The sequence below is a fragment of the Pseudonaja textilis genome, chromosome 2 (genome assembly GCF_049901715.1).
Source record: "Pseudonaja textilis isolate UNSWEBS1 chromosome 2, rPseTex1.2, whole genome shotgun sequence".
NCBI classification, from domain to species: Eukaryota; Metazoa; Chordata; class Lepidosauria; order Squamata; family Elapidae; genus Pseudonaja; species Pseudonaja textilis.
The window spans coordinates 136944304-136967391 of record NC_141991.1 but is presented as its reverse complement, the minus strand read 5'-3'; the positions used below and the strand labels follow the sequence as shown (position 1 = coordinate 136967391).

General features: G+C 42.3%; 1 protein-coding gene across 2 annotated transcripts in view; it reads right to left on the bottom strand.

Moving 5' to 3' along the window:
* The window catches only part of ARHGAP9 (Rho GTPase activating protein 9), a 43177-nt gene extending 22017 nt beyond the window's left edge, over positions 1-21160 (bottom strand). For both annotated transcript variants that reach the window (XM_026713828.2, XM_087925451.1), the window contains exons 1-3: positions 21026-21160; positions 16122-16528; positions 13754-13983 (exon numbers count right to left, since the gene is read on the bottom strand). In XM_026713828.2, coding sequence (XP_026569613.1) covers positions 13754-13983; positions 16122-16464 — 573 coding nt within the window. In that variant the 5' untranslated portion in view covers positions 16465-16528; positions 21026-21160. The remainder of the gene's footprint in view (positions 1-13753; positions 13984-16121; positions 16529-21025) is intronic.
* Between the last annotated feature and the right edge of the window lie 1928 nt (positions 21161-23088).

Sequence of the window (23088 nt, the reverse complement as noted above, 5' to 3'; positions counted from 1 at the left end):
TCTTCTCTCTTTTCCTAAACAAGAAGAGACTGTAGCCTTCTCGTTCCTTTCTCTCATTTGAAAATAGGCAAGTGATGTGGATGAATAGGAGCTAACGGATGGATTTCTCTAAGTGCCAGCAACTGGCTCTCTCCTCCCCATAGTTGGAACCATGTATAATTCTGTTCTGGAAAGAGCTTCATTTTAGGGATGGGGAAATACCTTTCTTGAGTATCTTTTCTCTAGTGTCTGACTTGCCTAATGGATACACTAGCCTTCCTTGTTCTTTTCTAGGGGTTGTCGCCCAGTGCAATATACTTCCACATCCACTATCCTCCAGTTCTTCCATCAGCCACCCCACTGAGGGAATCTTGGGGGCTTGCTCTCCTTGTGGTCTGAGAAGATATGTGCTGTTGTATTGCTTGTCCAACCTCTAGACCGGTTTCTTTTATTTTTACATTAGCATATGGCAAAAATATTAAAAAGCATATCAAAATTATATTTTCAATGAGCAAATATGAAACTGTCTACTCTGTTTACAAATTCAAAGGTAGACTGTTTACTGCCTAGAGTCAATACATGATGGAGTTGCATATGGAAAATCTCTGGGGTTTCCCTGATATGAGAGCTGAGGTGGCGCAGTGGTTAGAATGTGGTATTGCAGGCTAATTCTGCCGACTGCCAGCAGTTCGATCCTGACCAGCTCAAGGTTGTCTCAGCCTTCTATCCTTCCGAGGTTGGTAAAATGAGGACCCAGATTGTTGGGGGCAATAGGCTGACTCCGTAAACACTTTAGAGGGGGTTGTAAAGTACTATGGAGCAGTATATAAGTCTAAGTGCTACTGTTATTCTTATATGTGCTCAGAGGGGCACAAGGAAGAAACCTCCCTGAAGAGTATAGGAATCGATGGCGATGACACACAATTTCAGCTAATTCTTCTACAACAGCAGCCAGACAATATCCTGGCTTAAAACACATCACTATGAGAAGACCTCATAGGACTTAGCATATAGAAGGACTTAACATATAAAAGTGTAGGCCTGTGTTTCAAACTTGGCAGCTTTAAAATGTGTGGGCTTCAATACCCAGAATTCCCTGGTCAGCATGTCATGTTAGGCATTTTCTGAATTTTTGACCTGCCAAGCCTAAACTTTTTCACCATCCTAGTCCGACCATGCACGAGCACTTTCAGAGATGGCCTCGTGTCAGCATGAGAGAGAGCAGAACTTTGTGAGACCAGAGTTTCTAGGGGCTTTTACGACTGTTAATTCCTCTTGCCATCTTGACTGCCTGTTCTGGCAGTTTCCGGCTGGCCAATAAGATTTTGCTCTCCCAATGCTCCTCATGAAGAGGAGAAAGAATGCTTTTTTCAATATGTCAAAGAGTCAGCACCAATGGAGGGTAAGGATTTCCTCAGTGGCCTTCACCCACTCCCCAACCCCTGAAGCACTGCAGGCAAAATTACAGTCATCCTCCATACTCTGCAATCTCTGGAGACCTAATCAAGCTCTTCCTGCATTTCCTAAGCTATTTTCCTGGCCCAGCATCATAGCGCTTTCAGGTGTGGCCTCTTGCCAATATGCCAATCAAATGGCATATGGTTACCACAAACCACTTCATGCAGGGTGGGGAAGAGCCCTGGTTTCGGCCTTCATCATTACTTTCTTTTTAATCTCCCAAGATTGAGCCACTGGTTCCTCTCTAGAAAGCAGAACAGAAGGCTAAATTGAGAGGTATTTTCTCCAGGGGGAAGTGAAGATGTTTTAAGATCCTTTTCTATCAAAATCAGCTTCATCTATGTAAAAAGGACTTTTACATAACAAAGAGCCAGACTTCCCCTCTCTGCATGTTACAAGGAAGGATTAATGATATTTCAGGGATTTATGGAATTTTATGGTGGGTCTCATAAAGACAGTGAGCCATTTGAGCTTCAGAATAAACTGAGTAGATTACCTTGGTCATCAAAACATTTGATTATTCAAATAGGAGGGAGTGGGAGTCCAAACCGTTAAAAGAATCAAGTTATAATTCTTTAATCCTGCTGATCAATTCATCCAAGTTCTAAGCCTATCCTATTTAGCACTGTTTTTTTAATGCAGCCATGGTCACTTATTGTTTCAATTGTTTTTGTGCAGAGCAGAATGTTTAAATGAATAAATAAATAAACGGTCCTATATCACAGGTTGGCAATCAAAATGGATGCCACCAGATGAGAGAAGATTAGGATTACTGATTTAGAGATCACAGTTACTTTCCAAGTTTGTTCTCATGGCCAGACATAAGGTATGTTTTTAGGTATGCACAGAACATTTATGAAATATGTGTATCTCACTGCATTTGCACCGTCACAGCACAATGTGACAAAAGAGTTAAACATTTACCTTCCACCAGGAGCTATTGCAGGTTAGAGCCAAACTGATATTTGGCACCTATTGCTTTTAGTAGCATTTTAGAATCAGTACTTGAGCCCTAAAAATTAAGCCAGATACTGGGTTTTACAAAGTTTTATTATTTGTAAATTGCTGTAAAACTGTTGGAATCAGGAGTCTATAAATTCAGGAAACAAATACAAATAAAAATTTCTAGAATTCAAAGGAATCCTAATGTACAGTGAATGATCAACTGCATAGAATAGCTTGTTTGTGCCATTGCAGTCAATTATGGCTTTGTATGATAATAATTAGCATCTTCATGTTTTGCCTAAAGAAGTTGAAGGCACTACTGATATTAAAAGCCTTCAACATTCCCATCAGGAAGTAAACAAAGCAAAATAAGTGCCATAGATGTCTTAGGAAGAGATAGATATAGTTGGTTTGAGCCCTTCTCCAAAATAGTCATTGGGATAACCAGAGAGAGGGTCAACAGTGCACACATAGACAAAAGGAGGCACCCTAAGATGGCAAGAAGCTACTCCTGCTTAAGAGATTGTAAGGATATAAAAATATAAGGAAAGACTTGCTCTTTGCTATTATTTTTTAAACTTTAAATCCCCAAATAACTTTACTGGGAAATGTGGCAACCGAAATCCACTACATCTAGAAGATACAACCTTAAAGTTGGTTGGGGTACAATGTTGGATTTTGATCAGGAAGACCTAAATTCTATCCCCCTACAGAATGAGGTCCATCATTTCCTCATGTTGTCTACAGTCTATTATTTTGAGGATAGAATTGGGTCACTTTTCAATTATGGAACAGGGACATATTATTCCAAATAACTATGTAAGAATGAATAAACACCATCCAGAGTCCAGCCAGAGTGGAACAGTTTAAACTTTTCATGGATGGGTGGATGGATGGATGGATGGATGGTGGACAGATAAACAAAGATACATAATGACCAAATTTCCTTCTAGCTACTCTTGTCTAAATAGGAAGAACACGGCAGCTGTGGGTCTTTTCTTAGGCTGGGCCACAGCTGTTTCACCCTCTACCCATGTAAACAATTTCCATATAACCCCACTGACAGATGCATATAGCTCCAGCCAATTCTTCCCAGCTCCACCCAACTCCATACAGATTCCCTGCTAATGCCTATCTACACAGTGCCCTCTCTAGCTTAGTCACAGCTGTGGCTCCTTCTGCCTGCTTGTCTATGTTCATTGCTCAAGAGGAAGTTGAAAACGGGTTGCTTCATGGCAGAAGTCTGAAAGAATATTGCTAGTGGTCCAGAGAGTTTCTTCCTCTTCCTCACTTTGTCTCAATTTTGATTATGTCTTCTTCTAAAATCCACCTCTCAGAGGTGACCCCTTTTATCCTACCTCAAGTCTTCAGGACTTCAGAAGTTTTCTAGGAAGCACCGATACCCCCACAGTCCGGTACTTACTGTCAGCGCCAGCTGTGCGGTTCAGGGGCGTGTGCAGAGGAGTTGGCCCTCCCACTAACTTCCCCCACATCCTGTGTGGGTGGCAGAGGCTACTACCCCTTCCAATCAAGGGAAAGACAAAGAGGAAATTGTGCAAGGTAGCAGGGCAGATGTTCAGATAAGCAGCTCTCACCCATCTCGTAGAATCTTGACAGAAGAAAAAATATGTACGCAGCAGTCCACAGCAGTCAGAGACCGTGAAGAACGTATGATATAAGTCAGGATGGAAGGACTGGAACTTAATGCAGTGAAAGCTTACAGTTAAACAGCTTTAAAGGGGTTATGAGTCAACTTTTCTGAGAAATTTGTCATTCTAGAGGTGTGTCATAAGGTTATATGAAGGCCTTGACTGAGAGTGACTTTGAAGGTTTTTTTTGAAAATTTCACTTAATGTCTATGCTTATACTGGGGACACCTTCAAAATATTCTGCTTTCTTCCTAAATTCGGTAGTATTATGGACATTCAGATGATTCTGTTCAAAATACAGGGGAACTTCTAAATCCTCATGTTGTGCTTTTCAACTATTTCCAGAGGAGCATCTATCTTAGTCTATGCTGCCAAAAGGACTGGATCTTGTGATAACTTCAAGACTAACAGACTTTATGATAGCTTATATTCCTATGGACCACATCAGGAGTTTTCAAACTGTGGATTGGGACATGAACACCCAGGGCAGGAAGTGATGACACATTTGCACAAGCAAAGTAGAAGCACTCTCAAAACTCACTTCTGGTTTTGCTCCTCATTTTGCTTGTGAAAATCTGCAATGGATGTTTTTTGTAATGCAGAATCCCTTACCTCATCCTAATTACATAACTCGATCAGGGCAAAGCAATAGACGCAATCTATATAGACTTCTGTAAAGCCTTTGATTCAGTGGTACACGACAAACTACTCCTAAAACTAAAATCCTATGGTATCTCTGGACACCTACATAACTGGATAGAAGCATTCCTGTCAAGCAGGCAACAAATGGTCAAAATTGGGAGTGTTCTATCAAATTCTGTACCTGTCAACAGTGGTGTCCCCCAAGGCAGTGTTCTAGGACCAACTCTCTTCATACTCTACATAAATAATCTCTGGGGTCATATTAAGAGCAACTGCGTTCTCTTCGCTGATGATGTAAAGCTATTCAACACCACAGACAATACAGCTACCTTCCAAAAAGACCTCGACTATGTATCAGAATGGTCAATCAAATAGCAACTTCAAATCTCAACAAATCTCTGTCTTACATATTGGCAAAAAAAAAATAAGAAAATAAAATACAAGCTGAATAGTCAAGGCCTTGTTGAGGATCCAAACTCTGTCAAGGACTTTGGAGTACTCATCTCTAATGATCTAAGTGCTAGAGCCAGCTGTAACTACATAGCCAAAAAGGCATTAAGAGTTGTTAACCTAATCCTACGTAGCTTTTTCTCTGGTAATATCACACTACTAACTAGAGCATACAAAACATTTGCTAGACCTATACTTGAATAGAACTCATCAGTCTGGAACCCATATCATGTATCTGATATTAACACAGTTGAGAAAGTCCAGAAATATTTCACAAGAAGAGTTCTCCACTCCTCTACTCGTTGCAGAATACCTTATGCCACCAGACTTGAAATTCTAGACCTAGAAAACCTAGAACTATGCCACGTCAGGTCCGATCTAAATATAGTATATAAAATCATACATTGCAATGTCCTACCTGCAAATGAATACTTCAGCTTCAACCATAACAATACAAGAGCAAACAATAGATACAAACTCAAGGTTAACCGCACCAAACTTGATTGGAGGAAATACTACTTCAGCAACAGAGTGGTCAATGTCTGGAATACTCTACCTGACTCTGTGGTTTCTTCCCCAAACCCCAAAAACTTTAACCTTAGACTGTCTACTATTGACCTCACCCCTTTCCTAAGAGGTCTGTACGGGGCATGCATAAGCGTACCAATCATGCTTACCGTCCCTGTCCTATTGTTTTTTTTTATTTTTCTTATACATATCCATATCATGTATTCAAAACTATGTTTATACTTATACCTGTTATCTTGTAAGCAATTGACAAATCAAATAAATAAATAATTCCACAGAAATGCCTTGAATGTTTAATATATCATTTTTCCTATGTTTTTATTCTTTCGCCCACCCTTTTTAGTTTGTTTACTTATTATTTATTAAATTAATCTGCTGCCCATCTTCCTTAAAGGCAACCCTAGGCACTTACACAATTTTAGTTGTTCTGGAGATGGTCTTCCTGCTCATTCAAGAACTGAAGCAAAATATTAGGGAGAGACCTTTTTTTTAGAGGAGGGGGAGTGAGAGAGGGAGGAGGAAGCATATCCCTTGCAGCCAGTCTGAATTCTTACAGCGTAGACCCTTGACACAAGGATAAGAATATAAGAGCAGCACTGCTGGCCCAGGCCAAGATCCATCTTAATCCAGGGTTTTTTGTTCCCTAGAGTAAACCAACCAGGTGCCATTCAGAAACACAGTCATCTCTCAGGATTGCTCCCCTGCAGCTTCTGGATTGATGGCAGACTACAACCTCTCCCCACTTGCTCTCTGCTCTCCATCTATTCATCTTTATGTTATCATGCTTGTTCCGGACTAGCAGGCTTGTAGCCTGCAAATCTGATTGGCCCGCTGAAAGCCGATCGTGATTGGTCACCATAGACTGATGCAATTGGCCAATAAACGGGCTGCCGCGATTGGCCCTGCCAAGAGCGGCAAACTCAAATCGCCTTCATTGGCTGCCTAGCCGCAGCCAGCCGGGGCTGCTGCGGCTGGGATTAGTTGCTCAGATCTGAAGTCACAAATAAAGAGCTTTAGTTACTATCTGAGTCTTGCCTCCGTTCTTGAACCGTCCTCCCAGATATAACACTGGCGACGAGGATGGGATGCGGAGGCAACGAAAGCTATTGAAATTGAGCTAGCCGAAGGAGCATGTAGCTGACAGAGCGCAACGACGGCGACATGGCCAGCAGCGCTATACCACCCGCACCATTCGATCCAGCTAGCAAAGATTGGGACTCATACATGGACAGATTTCAAACGTTCCTGGAGTCCAACAACCTCAAAGATGCCATGCCCAGCAAGAAACGAGCCGTTTTTCTAACCCATTGTGGACCAGCCATTTTTAAGATGGCTAAAGCCTTAGCCAAGCCAGCTGAAGTTAAAACCATGGATTGGGACACCCTTGCTCCCATCCTGCGCAACCATTATGCCCCAGCCGTGCCAACTCTCATTTGCAGGCATGAGTTCTACCAGAGGGACCAACGTGAAGGTGAGAGCGTTGGGGATTTTGTGGCAGACCTGAGGAACCTGGGTGGTTTGTGTGGCTTCGCCAACCTTGAAGAAGCCATGAGAGATCGCATCGTCCTTGGCCTCAGAGACCCCACCGTCCAGAGCAAGATCATGGCCAAGGGGGACATCTCGCTTGCAGATGCCATAGCAGACGCCACAGCAGCCGAAGCCACTGGTAAATCGGCAGCACGAATGCGTCAAACCAGCTGGACCAACCGCCAACCCACCAACGATGCTGGGAAACCTTCAGACAAGTACACATCAACCATCCATCAAGAAGACGTCGAGTCATCCTCAGACAGCGAGGAAGAAGAAGTCCACAGGCTCCGGTCAGAACGTGAGCAACGGGACCAGCGGGGTCGCATATCCAACTACCAATGCGCCGGATGCAGGGGAAACCACCCCCGATCCGAATGTAGATTCTTAGATGCCATATGCTGTTTCTGCGAGAAACGAGGACACATCACGAAGGTATGCAGAAACAAGAGAAATTCCAGCCCCAGACGGAGAGGGAGCAGCCCAAAGAGAATCGATGGCAACGCCACCATGCAGAGGGACCGCCCTAGCAACCAGTGGAACCGGTACAGCAGGCCCCAAAGGTTTAACGACGCCCCCAGATGAGAGGAGGCTCATCAAACCATCACCATCGGCCACGCTTCATCACTTGATGCTAAAAAGATCCGAGTAGAGGTCACGATTGAAAACCAACCGTGCAACATGGAAGTCGACTCTGGGTCATCACTATCCATGGTATCCTGGAGAACACTCAAGCAGCTAATCCCCAACTTCCGATGCCAAGACCTCAGCAGTCAGAGACTCATACTAAAAGACTATCAAGGCAACCGGATTCCAGTCGCAGGTACCCGCCATGTGCAGGTCTCGTTCAAGGGACATAAGGCAATTCTACCACTCACCATCGTAGACTGAGATCGGCCAAGTCTATTGGGTCTTCAGTGGTTCGCGCCATTAGGAATCGGAATGGCTGGCATCCATCATACTGAAGACAATGACTGGGAGGCAGCCCTCGTCCACGACTTCCGAGAAGTGTTCAACGAAAGCCTAGGCAAGTACAAGGGGTCCCCTATTTCATTTAATCTTCGCCCCGCCATAGCACCCATTCGTCTAAAGCCACGCCGAGTTCCCTTTGTTCTTAAATCCAAAATTGACGAGCAACTGGACAAATTAATTGTGCAAGGCGTGTTAGAACCTATCGACCACGCCCGATGGGAGACACCAATTGTCACCCCCATAAAACCTGACGGGTCCATAAGAATCTGCAGTGACTACAAGGCCACCCTCAATCACGCGCTACAGCAGAACGCCTACCCAGTGCCAGTTGTTCAACATCTCCTGCATTCACTTGGGGATGGCAAAATATTCACAAAATTAGATCTGGTCTAAGCGTATCAACAGCTACCAGTTGATCCCGAGACTGCAGAAGCCCAAACTATAGTCACACATCATGGTGCATTCAAATGCAACAGGCTCCAGTTTGGTGTAAGCGTAGCCCCAGGCATCTTTCAAAGCCTGATGGAGAGACTATTACAAGGGATAAAAGGGGTCGTGCCCTATTTTGATGACGTATTAATAGCAGCACCCACAAAAAACCAATTAGAAAAACGTCTCAGAACAGTCCTACAGAGGTTCAAAAATGCTGGCCTCAAGGTTAAGAAGGAAAAGTGCCAGCTTTGCACAGAAAGGGTGGAGTTTCTTGGCTACCTCCTTGACATACAAGGAATCCACCCCACAGAAAAAAAATTGGCAGCTATCAAAAATGCCCCAAGACCCAAGAACAAAACCGACCTCCAAGCCTTCCTGGGACTTATTAACTTTTATAACATCTTCCTACCCCAGAAGACGACTGTTGCTGAGCCCCTCCATAGACTACTCGATAAAAGGGCATCCTGGATTTGGGGACGTTGGGAGGAACAGGCCTTCCAGCAAGTAAAAGACCTCCTTACCTCAAAGGCAGTACTAATTCAGCATAACGAGACACTACCTTTGACTGTCACGTGTGATGCCTCACCATTTGGGGTAGGGGCCATCCTGAGCCACGTCCTACCAAACGGCTCAGAAGCACCAATTGCATTTTTTTCATGAACTCTATCAAAAACAGAAAGAAACTATAGCCAATTAGATAAGGAAGCCCTTGCTATTGTCTCTGCAATAAAACGATTTCATGAATATGTTTATGGGAGACCGTTTTCTATTATAACGGATCATAAGCCACTACTTGGGATCCTGGCGGGCGACAAACCTACTCCACACATTCTCTCCCCCAGAATGACGCGATGGTCAGAATTTCTCGCCACCTACGACGATCAATTAAAATACCGCCCGGGAAATCTATTCCCCACGCAGATGCCTTGAGCCGCTCACCGCTACCCGAGCCACAGGAAGACCCAGCTCCCACACTCCCGGTACTGCAAATAGAGACAATGCCATCGCCTCCACTAACGGCTCAAGACATCGCCTTTGAAACCAAAAAAGACTCTTGTTTGGCACGAGTTCTTGGCTGGGTGGAGAGGGGATGGCCAGATTACGACACTAAGGAACTGTTTAAGCCGTTTAAAAACAGACAAATGGAACTTTTTTCACAAAAAGGGTGCGTTTTGTGGGGAGACCGAGTTGTTGTACCAACTAAGTTACAAAAAAGGGTCTTTCAAATGCTACACGATGGACACCCAGGCATCGTGCGTATGAAAGCTCTGGCAAGAAGTTACGCCTGGTGGCCTGGTATAGATAAACAAATCGAAACCTGGGTCGCCTCTTGTAACAAATGCCAGGAGAACCACTCAGCGCCACCTAAAGCCCCACCAACAGAATGGGAAACAACCAGGGGTCCTTGGTCTCGCATTCATATTGACTTTGCGGGACCTACGAGAGGCCATACCTTCTTAATAACTGTTGATGCCTACTCAAACTGGCTTGAGGTCAATAAGATGAAAGCAACCACTACTGAGGCGGTCATTAAAAAACTGAACAGACTCTTCGCCACACACAGGTTACCAGATGTCCTGGTCTCTGACAATGGGCCCCAATTTACTGCCTTAGCCTTTGAACAGTATTTAGCGGAACAGGGCATCCGACACGCACTCACATCGCCGGCTCATCCTGCGGCAGGGTAGGGCTGAACGAATGGTTCCGTTTAAAAAGAAAACCCTGCAGAAAATGGATCAAGGCAACATCCATGACAAAGTCACTAGAATGCTGCTCCTGCAACACATCACACCAAACAGCATGACCAACAAGAGCCCAGCTGAACTCCTGATGCCCAGGAAACTCAGATCGCCTCTAGATCATTTGCACCCTGCCTACACCCCGGAAAAGCCCCTGGGTTCCAGCAGCAAGCACCGTGTTTTCAAGGTAGGAGACCTTGTTTTCGCAAAAAAAATTTCTGGGGACCCCCTTTGGATTCCTGCCCAGGTAACTCAAGTTATGGGTCCCCACTCCTACCGTCTACTCACCACTGATGGCAGACCATGAAAACGCCATATTGACCAACTGCGCTCCAGACTAACCACATCTTCCAACCCTGACCCTAACTTTGACACTAGGGGGGGAGGGGAAGCAGTGAACTCAGAATTAGAACCAACACCTGTTTATTCCAAGATAACACCGAGATCACCGCACCATGGTTGGCAACACTCACCAGCTGCAACTGAGACTGGACAGTCAAACGCTTCGCCAAGAAGCAGCAACCAGGCAGGTTCAGCGAGCCCCGGGAGCCATGGCAGTAACAGTGAGGCTGAGGACTCCATCACCCCGGGAGCACCAGAGGAGAGCCCTAACCATGACACCGGTTCACCGTTCCTGTTTGATCCAGCAAGCAGTCCATCTGAACCCGGGTTTGAACAGGGTCAAGTGGAACTGCGTAAGTCAGGCAGACAGGTGAGAAGACCTGCCTACCTGCGAGACTATATTACTCCACCCCTTAAACGGAACCGAAAGGGGAGGGGTGTTCCGGACTAGCAGGCTCGTAGCCTGCAAATCTGATTGGCCCGCTGAAAGCCGATTGTGATTGGTCGCCATAGACTGATGCAATTGGCCAGTAAACGGGCTGCCGCGATTGGCCCTGCCAAGAGCGGCAAACTCAAATCGCCTCCATTGGCTGCCTAGCCGCAGCCAGCCCTATAAAAGGGGCTGCTGCGGCTGGGGTTAGTTGCTCAGATCTGAAGTCACAAATAAAGAGCTTTAGTTACTATCTGAGTCTTGCCTCTGTTCTTGAACCGTCCTCCCAGATATAACAATGCTGATGTATTTTCACTGAGTTCTTTTTCATTATTTATTTTATTGTTCTATTACTTTATTTGTGTTCTGTTTTCATCTCTTCCTTTTTATTGTTGCAAGCTACCTGGAATAGCCCCACGGCAATATAGATGGCAAAAATATTTAACAAATAAAGTAAATAAATAAACTGATATTTGGACACAATGCTGGAACAAGAATTCTAGGAAGAAGCCAAGGGAAGTCAGTCAAATGATTTGAGGAGTACCTAATATCAAAACCAGCTTCTACAGCTCTGAGGGTGAAACCAATTTTTACTTCTGCTCACTTGCAGCATTTTTACCTAGGATAACTGGGGAATATCCTGCTTGGCCATGGCCTATGACTGTCATTTAGTCTGAATAAATGACACAAAAGATTAAACAAACAGTAGTGAAATTAATCTTGCTTATTAGAGTCATGGTAGCACAATGGTTAGAGTGCAGTACTGCAGGCTACTTCTGCTGCCTCCCAGCTGCCTGCAATTTAGCAGTTTGAATCTCACCAAGCTTAAGGTTGACTCAGCCTTCCCTCCTTCCGAGGTGGGTAAAATGAGGACCTAGATTGTTGGGGGCAACAGGCTGACTCTGTAAACCGCTTAGAGAGGGCTGTAAAAGCACTGTAAAGTGGTATATAAGTCTAAGTGCTATTGCTATTATAATGCCCCTAAGAAAGAGGACTAATTGCAGGAGATTTGGCATACTTAAGCCAGCCTCATACTTCTTAACATAATAGACAGTAGAATTCATTAGTAAAGATGTAGGATTGACAGGTTTATGAAAAAGCTACTTCATAGAAAGTCCACATTCAGAGAGATAGCAGATGCCTAAATATTAGGCCCTGAATTTTGATGTCCAGAGAAAGACTTAGCTCTCACTCACTGCTGGAAAGCTCCCAAAACTATTAGGCTGCAGAATGTGCAAACAGAAACATAAGGCATGAAATTGCTCGTACTATGTCCAGAGTGAGTAGAGGGTAGATTGAAATCTAACATACGTTTTCAGGATGCTCTAATGAAAGATCAGCAAGATTGTGTGATTTTCAGCACAAAAGCAACAACGAGAGTTTTCTTTCTAAAATTAGATGAATGACTGAAACCCAGAAATGAGTCAGTTACAAAAAGATAGAATTCAAGTTCTGAAAAATTTGGTTTATGTTCAAGGGCATTCTGATGGCAACCTTGTGTGCGTAGGTAGCAATGCACCTCCAACAGTTCCCCTGACATTGACTAGGTTCTTAGAGTCACTCTGACCATTGTTTTTATAAAAGCATTTAATATTGAATGGGAAGGTAGCATGGCGCAAAGTGCTGGATCCAATATAACCTTTTTATACAATAATGTTCAGTGGCACACATAAGCCTCCAGGCATCCTTAGGAGTTTAAAATGGTGGGTAGCTGTGGCCCAATGCTTTGTTTAGAACTGGGCTCAGCTGCTGAGAGGAATAAGATAAGATGGGTGAATAAGGAAGCATCTGGAGCAGCATGTCCCAAACTTTCCAGCTTTGCGGATCAGTGGGGAGGGGGAAGTGGATGGTTCTGTGTTAGTGGCAGGTGAGCACATGTGCATACACATACTCGCCGCCCACTTCTGTGGCCCAGTTCTGAATGGGTCGTGGCCCAATACTGAGCTGTGGCCCAGAGATTGGGAATCCCTGATCTGGAAGATTCAGAAAGTACTTTCTCTGCTGCCTATGTCTACTAGGACAGTTCTTCTGTGACACTGCAAACCCACCATCACAGACAGATTGTGACCACAAGCCATAAAACACTCTAAATTCCAGGTTTGACACCACATATGGAACAAAACCTCCCTTGACAATATTCGTTTGCAATTTTTTAAAAAATAGAAAAATCTTTGATAAGCAAGTAGGCTTTAACGGCCAGTTGGAGTAGTTGCTAGATGTTTTTCTTTTTCTTATGCATTTTAGTTGGATCTGAATACTTTTTAAAAAGTGTTAAATTATAATATTAAAACAATTATAATCATTAATATATTTTTATTGCTGTTCGTCTCTTGGGTACCATATATTTATATCTAAAAGAAGCTGTCAAGCTTTGAATCACATTATTGTATATTGTATGTGTCTAAATGCTACCTGTGTCATGATAATAGCAAAGGCACTTAGACTTATATACCGCTTCACAGTGCTTCACGGTCTTCTCTAATGTTGAAAGTGCTGTTTGGGTTTATCCCAGCTGCTTTAATATTATCTTGTTATGATGTTTTTTATTTTATTTTTATTCCATGTTAGCTGCCCAGAGTTATGTCTGCAATGGGCAGCTGTATAGATAGAATACATAAACTTATAAATGAAGTTTGAGAAAAGTAAAAGGCTGAACTCACCCTATAATATGTCTCACTTCTTGCTAGCTCTTCCTCTGAACTTTGCCACTGCTTTGTGCTTTTGCATTTCATCTGAGACAGGGCACTCAGGCTGTGACGCCTACCAAGAGACAGCTGGCGGATTCTCATCTTGGCAGAAAGGTTGCGGCAGGACAATAGATCTGTGTGGAAAGATGATGAGGATGGCTGCACCCAAAGATCCTCCAGAGAATGAGACATTTCCAAGCATTCTGCAAGGAAGAAAAGACGAATCAGAAAGGATAATTCTTGCCTTTCCTCACACCAAAGGTGGTATTCAGCAGGTTCTGACCAGTTCTGGAGAACCAGTAGCGGAAATTTTGAGTACTTCGGAGAACCAGCAAATACTATCTCTGACTGGCCCCGCCCCATCTATTCTCTACCTCCCGAGTCCCAGCTGATTGGCTGTCTCTTCTTTTGTTGCCCTGCACAGGAGAACGGAGCTGGAAAGCAGGTTAGTGGGGTGGGGAGGGAATGGAGATTTTGCAGTATCCTTCCCTTGCCACGCCTACCAAGCCATGTCCACCAAGCCACGCCATGCCCACAGAACTGGTAGTAAAAAAAAATTTGAATCCCACCACTGCCTCACACATTCTGTGTTCAGTGAAGCTTTTAGTTCAACAAGGGTTGATCCAAATTAAGGAGACATTTCCTGAGTGTGAGGAAAATTACCTTTGGGTTTTGCCTACTGTTGTTTTGATTTTATACTGACTCCCACCTTGGGAATGTCTGCAGTGAAAAGTAAAGAGACATTCTGGAATAATTCCCGACTCCTGGGGACTACATCCATTTTTTTTTCTTGGCAGCATTGCAATTATAGCTAGCCATAGCCTTTTCCTATAATAGGTCTTTCACTTTCCAGTCCATCCAACAGTCGTGGTGAAAATCCAAGTGTGAAGTAAGCCCTACCAGTCTTAACTTTCAAGTTCGGGAAAGGCTGCCGAAGTCTTTTTGAGACTTCCAGTGGAAACAGAATATGAAAACTCTGTCCTGAAAATCTTCTCTGCTTAGATCTATATCATAGCCCTTGAAGCAATCCCTTTCTGTTTCTAAGCTCCTGAGGGTCCAGCCCATTGACATAAGTTTGCTGTTTCTGATTGTTCAGTGTCAGTGGGAATCTTTGGGAATCAGTGACACTGTGAAATTTTAAAGATGTTTGGTCCTTTTCTTCTAACTCACTCTCTCAATTGTCAGGGTTTTTTTAGCTAACAATCTTTCTATTTATTGTCCAGGAATTCTCTTTGTCACTGTCACTACTGACTAAGTGTCACAGGCCAGCCATCAGTGGTCAAATGCTACCGGTTCGGCCTGGGTTGGCTGAACCGGTAGCAAAAAGCTCCGACGATCAGCTGAGAGGAGAAAGAAAAGCGCCGGATTGACCCTCCCACTTGCCCCAGCGCTTTTCTGTTCTTTATCCTTTCAGCTGATTGGCACGGCAGAGCCTCAGCTGGTGTTTGGAAAGCTGTGCACGCACCTGCGTTAGGTGTGCATGCGCGCAAACCCGTGAGGTGTGCGATCACCGAACTGGTAGGGAAACTGGTAGAATCCCACCACTGCCGGCCATCATCTTATTGGTCTGCTTTCCCACAAACAATTTTCTGTTTTCCTAAGTTTAGGGGTAGGAATGTGATTTTTTTTCCCCTTTGCTTTTAGAAATTGTGTTTACTAAGGGTAATCAAATTTCCAAAAGGGGGGCGGGGAATCTATACACCAGTGGTAGTCAACCTGGTTCCTACCGCCCATTAGTAGGCGTTCCAGCTTTCATGGTGGACAGTAGGGGTTTTGTCCCCTACTTTATAAATCTCCATTACTGTGGAACCGGTGGGTGGTTAGAAATATTTTTACTACTAACAGAGATACAAAAGTGGGCGGTAGGTATAAAAGGGTTGACTACCCCTGCTATACACAAAGGCTAGCAGGTCTTGGCTTCAAAAATCTATACAACCACTAGATGGCAACAGGCCTATTCACAAAATTATAACTCTTTGCTGCCATCTCGTGCCGTTTCGGTTTCTCACAGTTCCAACATGCTTGTTTACTTGTGGGTACCTGAGTTGCAGTGAGTGACAAATACTGATCATTTTCTATGCTATACTTGACTGATTTGGAGTGATATGGCACTTTTCCTCTGAAACCAGGATGTCTGATCCCCTGAATACGTTGCATTTTTTGGGTGTGAAATGTTTCCACCCCAAAATGATGGGAATGTCCATCCAATGTTCAGCTATTGTGGTGGTGGGGACTCCAGAGATAGGATAAAGTTGCTTGGGAATTCCAACTCCTGGAGTTCAAGTTGCCCAATCCTGATTTAATCCCTTGAACTTCAAAAACAAACAAACAAACAACTTACCTGGACCTCCATCCTTTTCTGAATGGATGCCAGGATGCAAGATGACATTTTGCTGTAGGCCTGTTCTTTTATCATAGGTCACTTCAGCCACATAGGATGCTGGGACAAAGATGGGCCTCTTCTGCTTAGGCTGGCCGAACCGCTTCACCTGCCACCAATCCTCATTGGCCTTGTGCACAAGGTGGAAGAGCTCCCCTTCCTCAATGATCACCTGCCTCCCATCTTCAGATTTGTACTGATAGTCATAGAGAGCCTGCAGTACTACACTGCCTGGAGAATCCAGAGAAGATTCACCCAGGGGGTGATTGAACCCTTCCCAGAATCGCCTCCTATTTGAAAACATCTTGCCAAGTCAGGTTGATCAGAAAGAACAAGGAACTCTGGGCCTCAGCATGCTAACTTTTCACCTGTGATGAAAATAATTGCAGCAATAAATTTAGATATGGTGAAAATATAACTGATGTACAATGCCAGTTAACTAAATGCCTTAGACATTGTTATGTCTGAGGATATTATTCAAAATTTCATAAATTGTGAATTATTTGGTAGGTAAAATACTAGGCAATACTGATCTATGTAAGTTTGGACTACTAAAAATAAGAAGCATGCTGAAAAAATTAAAAATTTCCTCTATAGTTCAATGTAATATTTTGTGATGATAACTCAAACAATAGCTGGCGATGAATCTCTTTTTCCCGGGAAGAAAAAGGATAGAAAAAGTTAGTTAAGTATTGGCTAAAAACAAACTTTCTTGATTTATTGCTACAAAAACTGTCTCTGATAGAATTAGTCTAAGCTAGTGATTAAGGTGCTGGCTTGGAAACCAGGACACTGGGAATTCTAGCCCTCTGAGGCATGAAAGCTAAATGAGTGATTTGGTGCCAATCATTCTCAGCCCAACCCATCTTACAGAGTTGGGGTTAGGGTGAAGTTTTATGAGTGTACAGAACAAACTGTCCAGCATTTGGCTTTTTTTTAATGCAAAAAAACATTAATGGTGCAGAAAATGCTAGACTATAAAAGGAAAGTTGAGCCAGAAAGAGGTAATAGTTCTATAACCAAGAAGGGAGTATCTATCTTCAGCCCCCAACTATTGGACTCTTTTCTCAGACAATGCATGTCAATATTTCTGTATACATGGTTCAAGTAAAGTCATGAATGACTTTTCAGGAGAGCTATGAGGTTAGGAAAACAATCACAGCATTTTTTTTAACCTATGGTTAATTCTATCCTCTCCCACTTCTGAAGAATCTTCTAAGTCACCAGAAGCACCCAAGTAGCTGTTGCAACAGGAAGCAACAAGCTGCTTGCATCTTCTTGCAGAGAAGGAACACACAGTCATATTAAGCAAAAATGGTTCCCAGTGGAATTTGAAAAACAGAATCATCTGGAAGGGAAAGTAAAGCTGTCTTCACCACCACCACCCCTGGAATTCCCTAATCTTGTTCTTGAAAGCATCTCTCGGAGTGTCTTTGCTCTCCAAGGCAAAGCTTATATTGACCCAGAAATTGCCCTCAACACACCAGATCATCTTCAGAACCAGGGAGAACCAACTCTGTAAAGATCACTCTATCCACTATATGAGGGGCCATTCCACATATGAATGATCAACTTTTGTGATCAAGAACTGGTAGTTTCACACTCACAGACACAAGAACTCATATAATACAAATGTGGGAACTCCACATTTAAAAGTGTTTATATAACAATCAGTTGGGAATAAGAGTGCTCTAAAAATGAAATGAAAAACAAATATTTAAAGTAAAAATAACAAAATAAATACTCATTCTATAAAATGCTTTTGACCAAAAGGAGAAATAAAGGCTGATGTGGTGAGCTGGTGAAGCTGAACTTTAATCTCTTTGCTGTCCTTCTTTCTGGGCCTTTAGATTATTGTCCCAAAGTTCACCTCTAGCTATACCATTAAAAGGACAGATTAAAAAGGCCATGGAGCTTCAAAATACCATCTACGGTGGTGGCATTGGCTTTGTTTCCAGGACATGGTAACCTTGGCCAGCTACTGAAAGCGGTTTAAGACAGAATCCAGAGGTGAGTGTGGCTAGATACCCTTATGTCACCAAAAGGCTTCTCAGAAGAAACTTGTCTTTCTTGTGTTTAAAAGTGCAAGAGAAAGAAAGCCAGAACCTAACAAATTACGTATGGGTTCCATGTTTGAAAGCGAAGGTACTACTCAGAACTCTTCTGCTTTCAACATTTTTCCTAAATATATATTTTTTTCACTCAGTGCACAGCATTGTCTCAACACTGTTCCTTTCCAGTCCTGATTGTCATTAGGGAGATGCAACACAAGATCATGCTGGCAGACTTCAAGACTGACAGCTAGATTGAAATGCCCTTTAATTTCTCACTACCCCCTCCCCCGCCAAAAAAAAAATTGTCCTGAGACATGTTGGGAACTTCAAACCTCTTCTTCCAACACTTCTCCCTGCAATAAACAATATTCATCTGGATGAGAAGCTCGGAAGACAGTGATTCCCACTCTCAACACCATTGATTAACATCACTGTAACCTGGGTTTGTCTTTGAAGATATCTCAGGAACTACAATCAATACAAAAATGCTGCAGTCAAAATGTCTACAGGTGAAAGCAGCTATTTTAGCATAATATTAACTCACTGGATGCCCCAACGGTCACCAATAGGTATGAGAGTCACGTTCTAGGTCTTGTAAGCTATCAAACAACTCTTTCCAAGCTGATACTCTGAGATACTTTGACTACAAATCCCACTGCCTTGGACAAATGCAAACTGTAGTTGTATCTTGGTGCTCCTGATTGCTATTGAAATTGAGTATTTGCAGTTTGGGAGAAAGTTGATTGAATACATGCAGGGCCAGATGGAAAGACAAAAAAAATCTTTAAGTATTCCTAGGTATTCTGACTTCAGATGAAAGCTTCCTGTTTATAAATTGTACCCTTTTATTGTTTCCTGTTGAACAGAATAGAGAGTCAACTGAAAAGTGGCCTATTCATCACCGCTCTAATAATGACTCAAAATCATTGTTTAGGGCCAGTTTCTGTTGTGCTTAGATGTTTTTTTTTTAAGGTTTCTTGCCATTTTTAATGATTTATATAATGGATTTATATGGCCACCCATCTCTCTCGATAATGATTCTGGAGGCTTGCAACATTTAAAAATGCACAAACCATAAAACATAGCAGCAGATGCAGCAGCCAAGGAATCAGACCAGTCTAGAAGGAACAATAAGCACATCATGGGCTCCTGTTAATACTCCCTTCCGAGATAACATCCATAGGAAAAGGCCCTCCCTAAAGTCCAGCAGAATTGAGCTAATCTAATCTTAGGAACAACAATATTCCATAGGGCAGGGAAAACAAGGTAAAAAGCTTCCAGGTCCTGCAAGAAGACACTATATTATATACTTGCATGGCAAGAGGATATGTTGAAAAAAATATAATTAAGAAAGCCAGCTTAGTGTTGTGGTTAAGTGCTAACCCAGAACTAGGAGACTGTGAGTTCTAGTCCCATCTTAGGAACAAAAGCCAGTTGGCTGACCTTGAGTCAGTTGCTCTCTCTCAGACCAACATCGTTTTCCGGGAGCAATAGGGGGAGGGAAGAGTATTAAGTATGTTTGCTGCCTAGTGTCACCACTGTATAAAATAACCTGGAGTTATTCTGGAATGCATTTATATCTCATGGAACGGACTAATTGCTTTAAAGCAGAATTTGGAATTTGTTGGGGGGGAAAACCCTTTCCTTTATTGAACTAAATTCCAGCATTGGGTCTTTGCCAATAAGGGATGCTGGGAGAAAACCTTCAACAGCAAAGGTTCCCATTCCTTGATCTGAAGACTGGTTTTATCCATCCAGTGGCTTTCCAGTTCTTCTATTTTTATCATATATTTGCACGTACATCTCAGAAACAGTGCATTCACACATCACACTAAAAAGAAACCAGACAGGTCATGTTATGATTTCCTTTGTTGGTTCAATAGCATTTTGTATGCTTGTTAAGCTCCCTTATACCTGTAGGTACATATATGGGTTTAACTCCTGATGAACTGTACATAAGCCACAATGGAAATCTTTTTTACAGAAAAGTAACACTGCTTTGGATAGCACTAAACACTATTTTTAACTAACTGCACACTGCAGTTATTTTTATTGTATATCAAACACCCTACTTCATTTATTGTTACATTTGTTTGTTGTCATCCTCTAAGTTTGCTATGATTAGGATTTCAGAAATACAGATGAGCTGCTTCTCTAGTTCCAGAAACCGTGAGAAGGATTGGCCCATTTCTGTTTGCAAGGCGTCATGTGACAAGTAGATCTGCTTGAAAAAACATACGTGAAAGAAGAATCAGAGCTGCAGTCCTAGCCTGAATCCTAGCCTGAATCTTTCAAGATGGGAGTCCAGCTTTCAAAATGGAAACTAAGCCACTGACAGTTAAGATGGCCTTAAATCTGAGGAAGACTGTCCTGCATCAATGAGTCTACAACAGATAACTCTTCTTCTACAGCTCTTTGGGAATATTAGCTGACCCCACTACAACCCTTTCCTGTTTCTGACAACTAGTCCTTCTGAGAAAATATGCCTTAGAAAACACTAATCATGGAAACGTTGTCTTGTTTCTTCTTGAAACTTCAGATAGAAATAAGAAAGAATGCAAACTCCCACTTCCTTATGTTTTTTTCTGCATTTCCTCCCATATCAGAATACTGCATTCATTTTGCTGTCTTGTTCAGAAGCCCCATTTTTCCCCTGCCACTGCTTGCCCACCTAAAATGGGAAACCCCATTCCCTAGCCAGTAAGACAGGAGGAATGGAGCATAATTTCAATTAACAATCCACAGAAAAGAAAATAAGATTGTAGCCCTACTATAATAAACTTCTCATTATCCCAGAACAGTTATATTTACCTGAGCCCATCACATAAAGAGACCGATAGATGACTATCCTGGAATAACAGCTGTTATTTCAGTCTTGGACCCATTCTGTAGCCATTCTTTTCATCTTTCACAGAAAAGAGAGAACGGAGATGTATTTTCCTTTTTAAAAAACCTTTGGTGTACAAAGCATAGGTACCACACATACATCCGCCTTCAGAATGGTGAATAGTTTCCTGTGGGTTGCTGCTTTGCTTATGTGTACCACAAAGCAGGAAGGAGGCTCCATTTCTGAGTTGCAATACTCCCTTGTGGACAGAGAAACTGGCTTTATTGTAACATTTGTGCCTATAAAACATATAGCCTTGCAACAAGTGTGATCTCGTTTAGATCAAGAAGACAGCAGTTTCCATCACAGGCACAGCAGTAACGGCTACCACAATCAGAGAAGGTTATATCTAAGTAAACCCAAGGTTTTATGACACAGATGCAATTTATGCATACCGCCTTGGATGTTCTGCTTCAAACTTGTTTTCAACTGAGTGTGCTTCTAACCAGATGGATCACAGAACGTAAATCTTAGCTTACATGTCAGTCACTCAATTATCACTTCTTGATGTTAACTGAATTATTTCGCTTCTCAAAAAAAAGCTGTTTTTGTTCTTTTTCCTTCCCACTGCTACAATTCTCCTCTTGAAGCATCACCCTACCCTTGTGACTTCCTGAGTTTCTGACCAGGGTGTCAAACTCGCAGCCCATGGTCTGGATGTGTCACACGCTGGCCATGCCCACCCCCGTTTTAGCAAAGGGAGGAAAAGTTGTGATACATCACGTGACAACACGAGTTTGACATCCCTGTTCTAGGAGGTAGTCTAAAAAATTAAAAACTGACCATAGTACCTTTTAAAGAGAGGAAGTGTAGTCCTCATATAAAAGTACTAAAAAACACTACCAGGTATTTGTTTTCTTTTGAAAATCTTTAGGCTGCCTTTTAATACAAAAGCTTTTCCAAGATACATGATATTACTGTTATCTATTTATTTATAAATAGATATAAGTCCACAGTAGACATAAGTTTAAGCTTGAATTTCTTAATTTTTGTATTTAATTTACAGTGATTTTCTTTTGCTATCACTGTGCATTAGGTTTATTGGCCTACTGATGGAACAGACATCCATCCATAAGGTTACACCACCATTACTATGGCTAAATTTATTTCTCTAACGAATGATGGTTAAGGTGTTATATCGCTAGGGTCAAATATATCCTCAGCCATAGAAGTTTATTGATAACTTTGAATTCTTAAACACAAAGTGGGATAAAAATCTAATCAATAAACTTGCAACCCAATAATGCCCGTGTGGCTTCTTTAGAAATTAAAAAAAACAATTGACATACAGATATTGCAAAAGTCTATTACAAGTCAGATATCCAATCCCTAAATTTACCAGAAATTTGTTTCTACCAACTTGATTTGTCAGGCTGAAATTAACCTACTTTGGACACATTATGTGAAGACAGCTCTCTGGAGAAAGCTATAATATTGGGAAAAGTGGAAAGAATTAGGATGACAACTTAAGTGGAAAGACAGTTTCAGTGAAAAAGGTGTACCACTAGAGAACCAGGTTAGGGGTAGATCTATATGGTCACTGATTTGACATCACGGCACAGAACCAATCTGGTTACTAGCGGTTTTGCAAATTATAAATTCCTATTAGGGTATTAACTGTATTAATCCAACTCCAATTAGAAGAGTGTGCAAGCTTTCAGGTTTTTCATTACTCTTCCATAGGCATCATTCGAAAATCTTCGGAACTTCAAACTGATTTAATAAAAAAAATTATTGGTATTTTTTTTCTCCTGGACAAGCTGCTTTCGGCTTTATACTTAAATTACTGTTGCCGAGTCTTCAATTTATAGTAGTTTTGCTGTTTAATTACTTAAATATTACAGATTTGGTCCAGATTTAGACCTAACTTGTTCTAGAAATATGGATTTCAACTGCATGTTTAACGATGGGCTTTATTACCCGCAGGAGCTAATTCAACACAGCTAAAGACAAGACATTACGCCTCCCTATCCTCCCGTGAAACAAA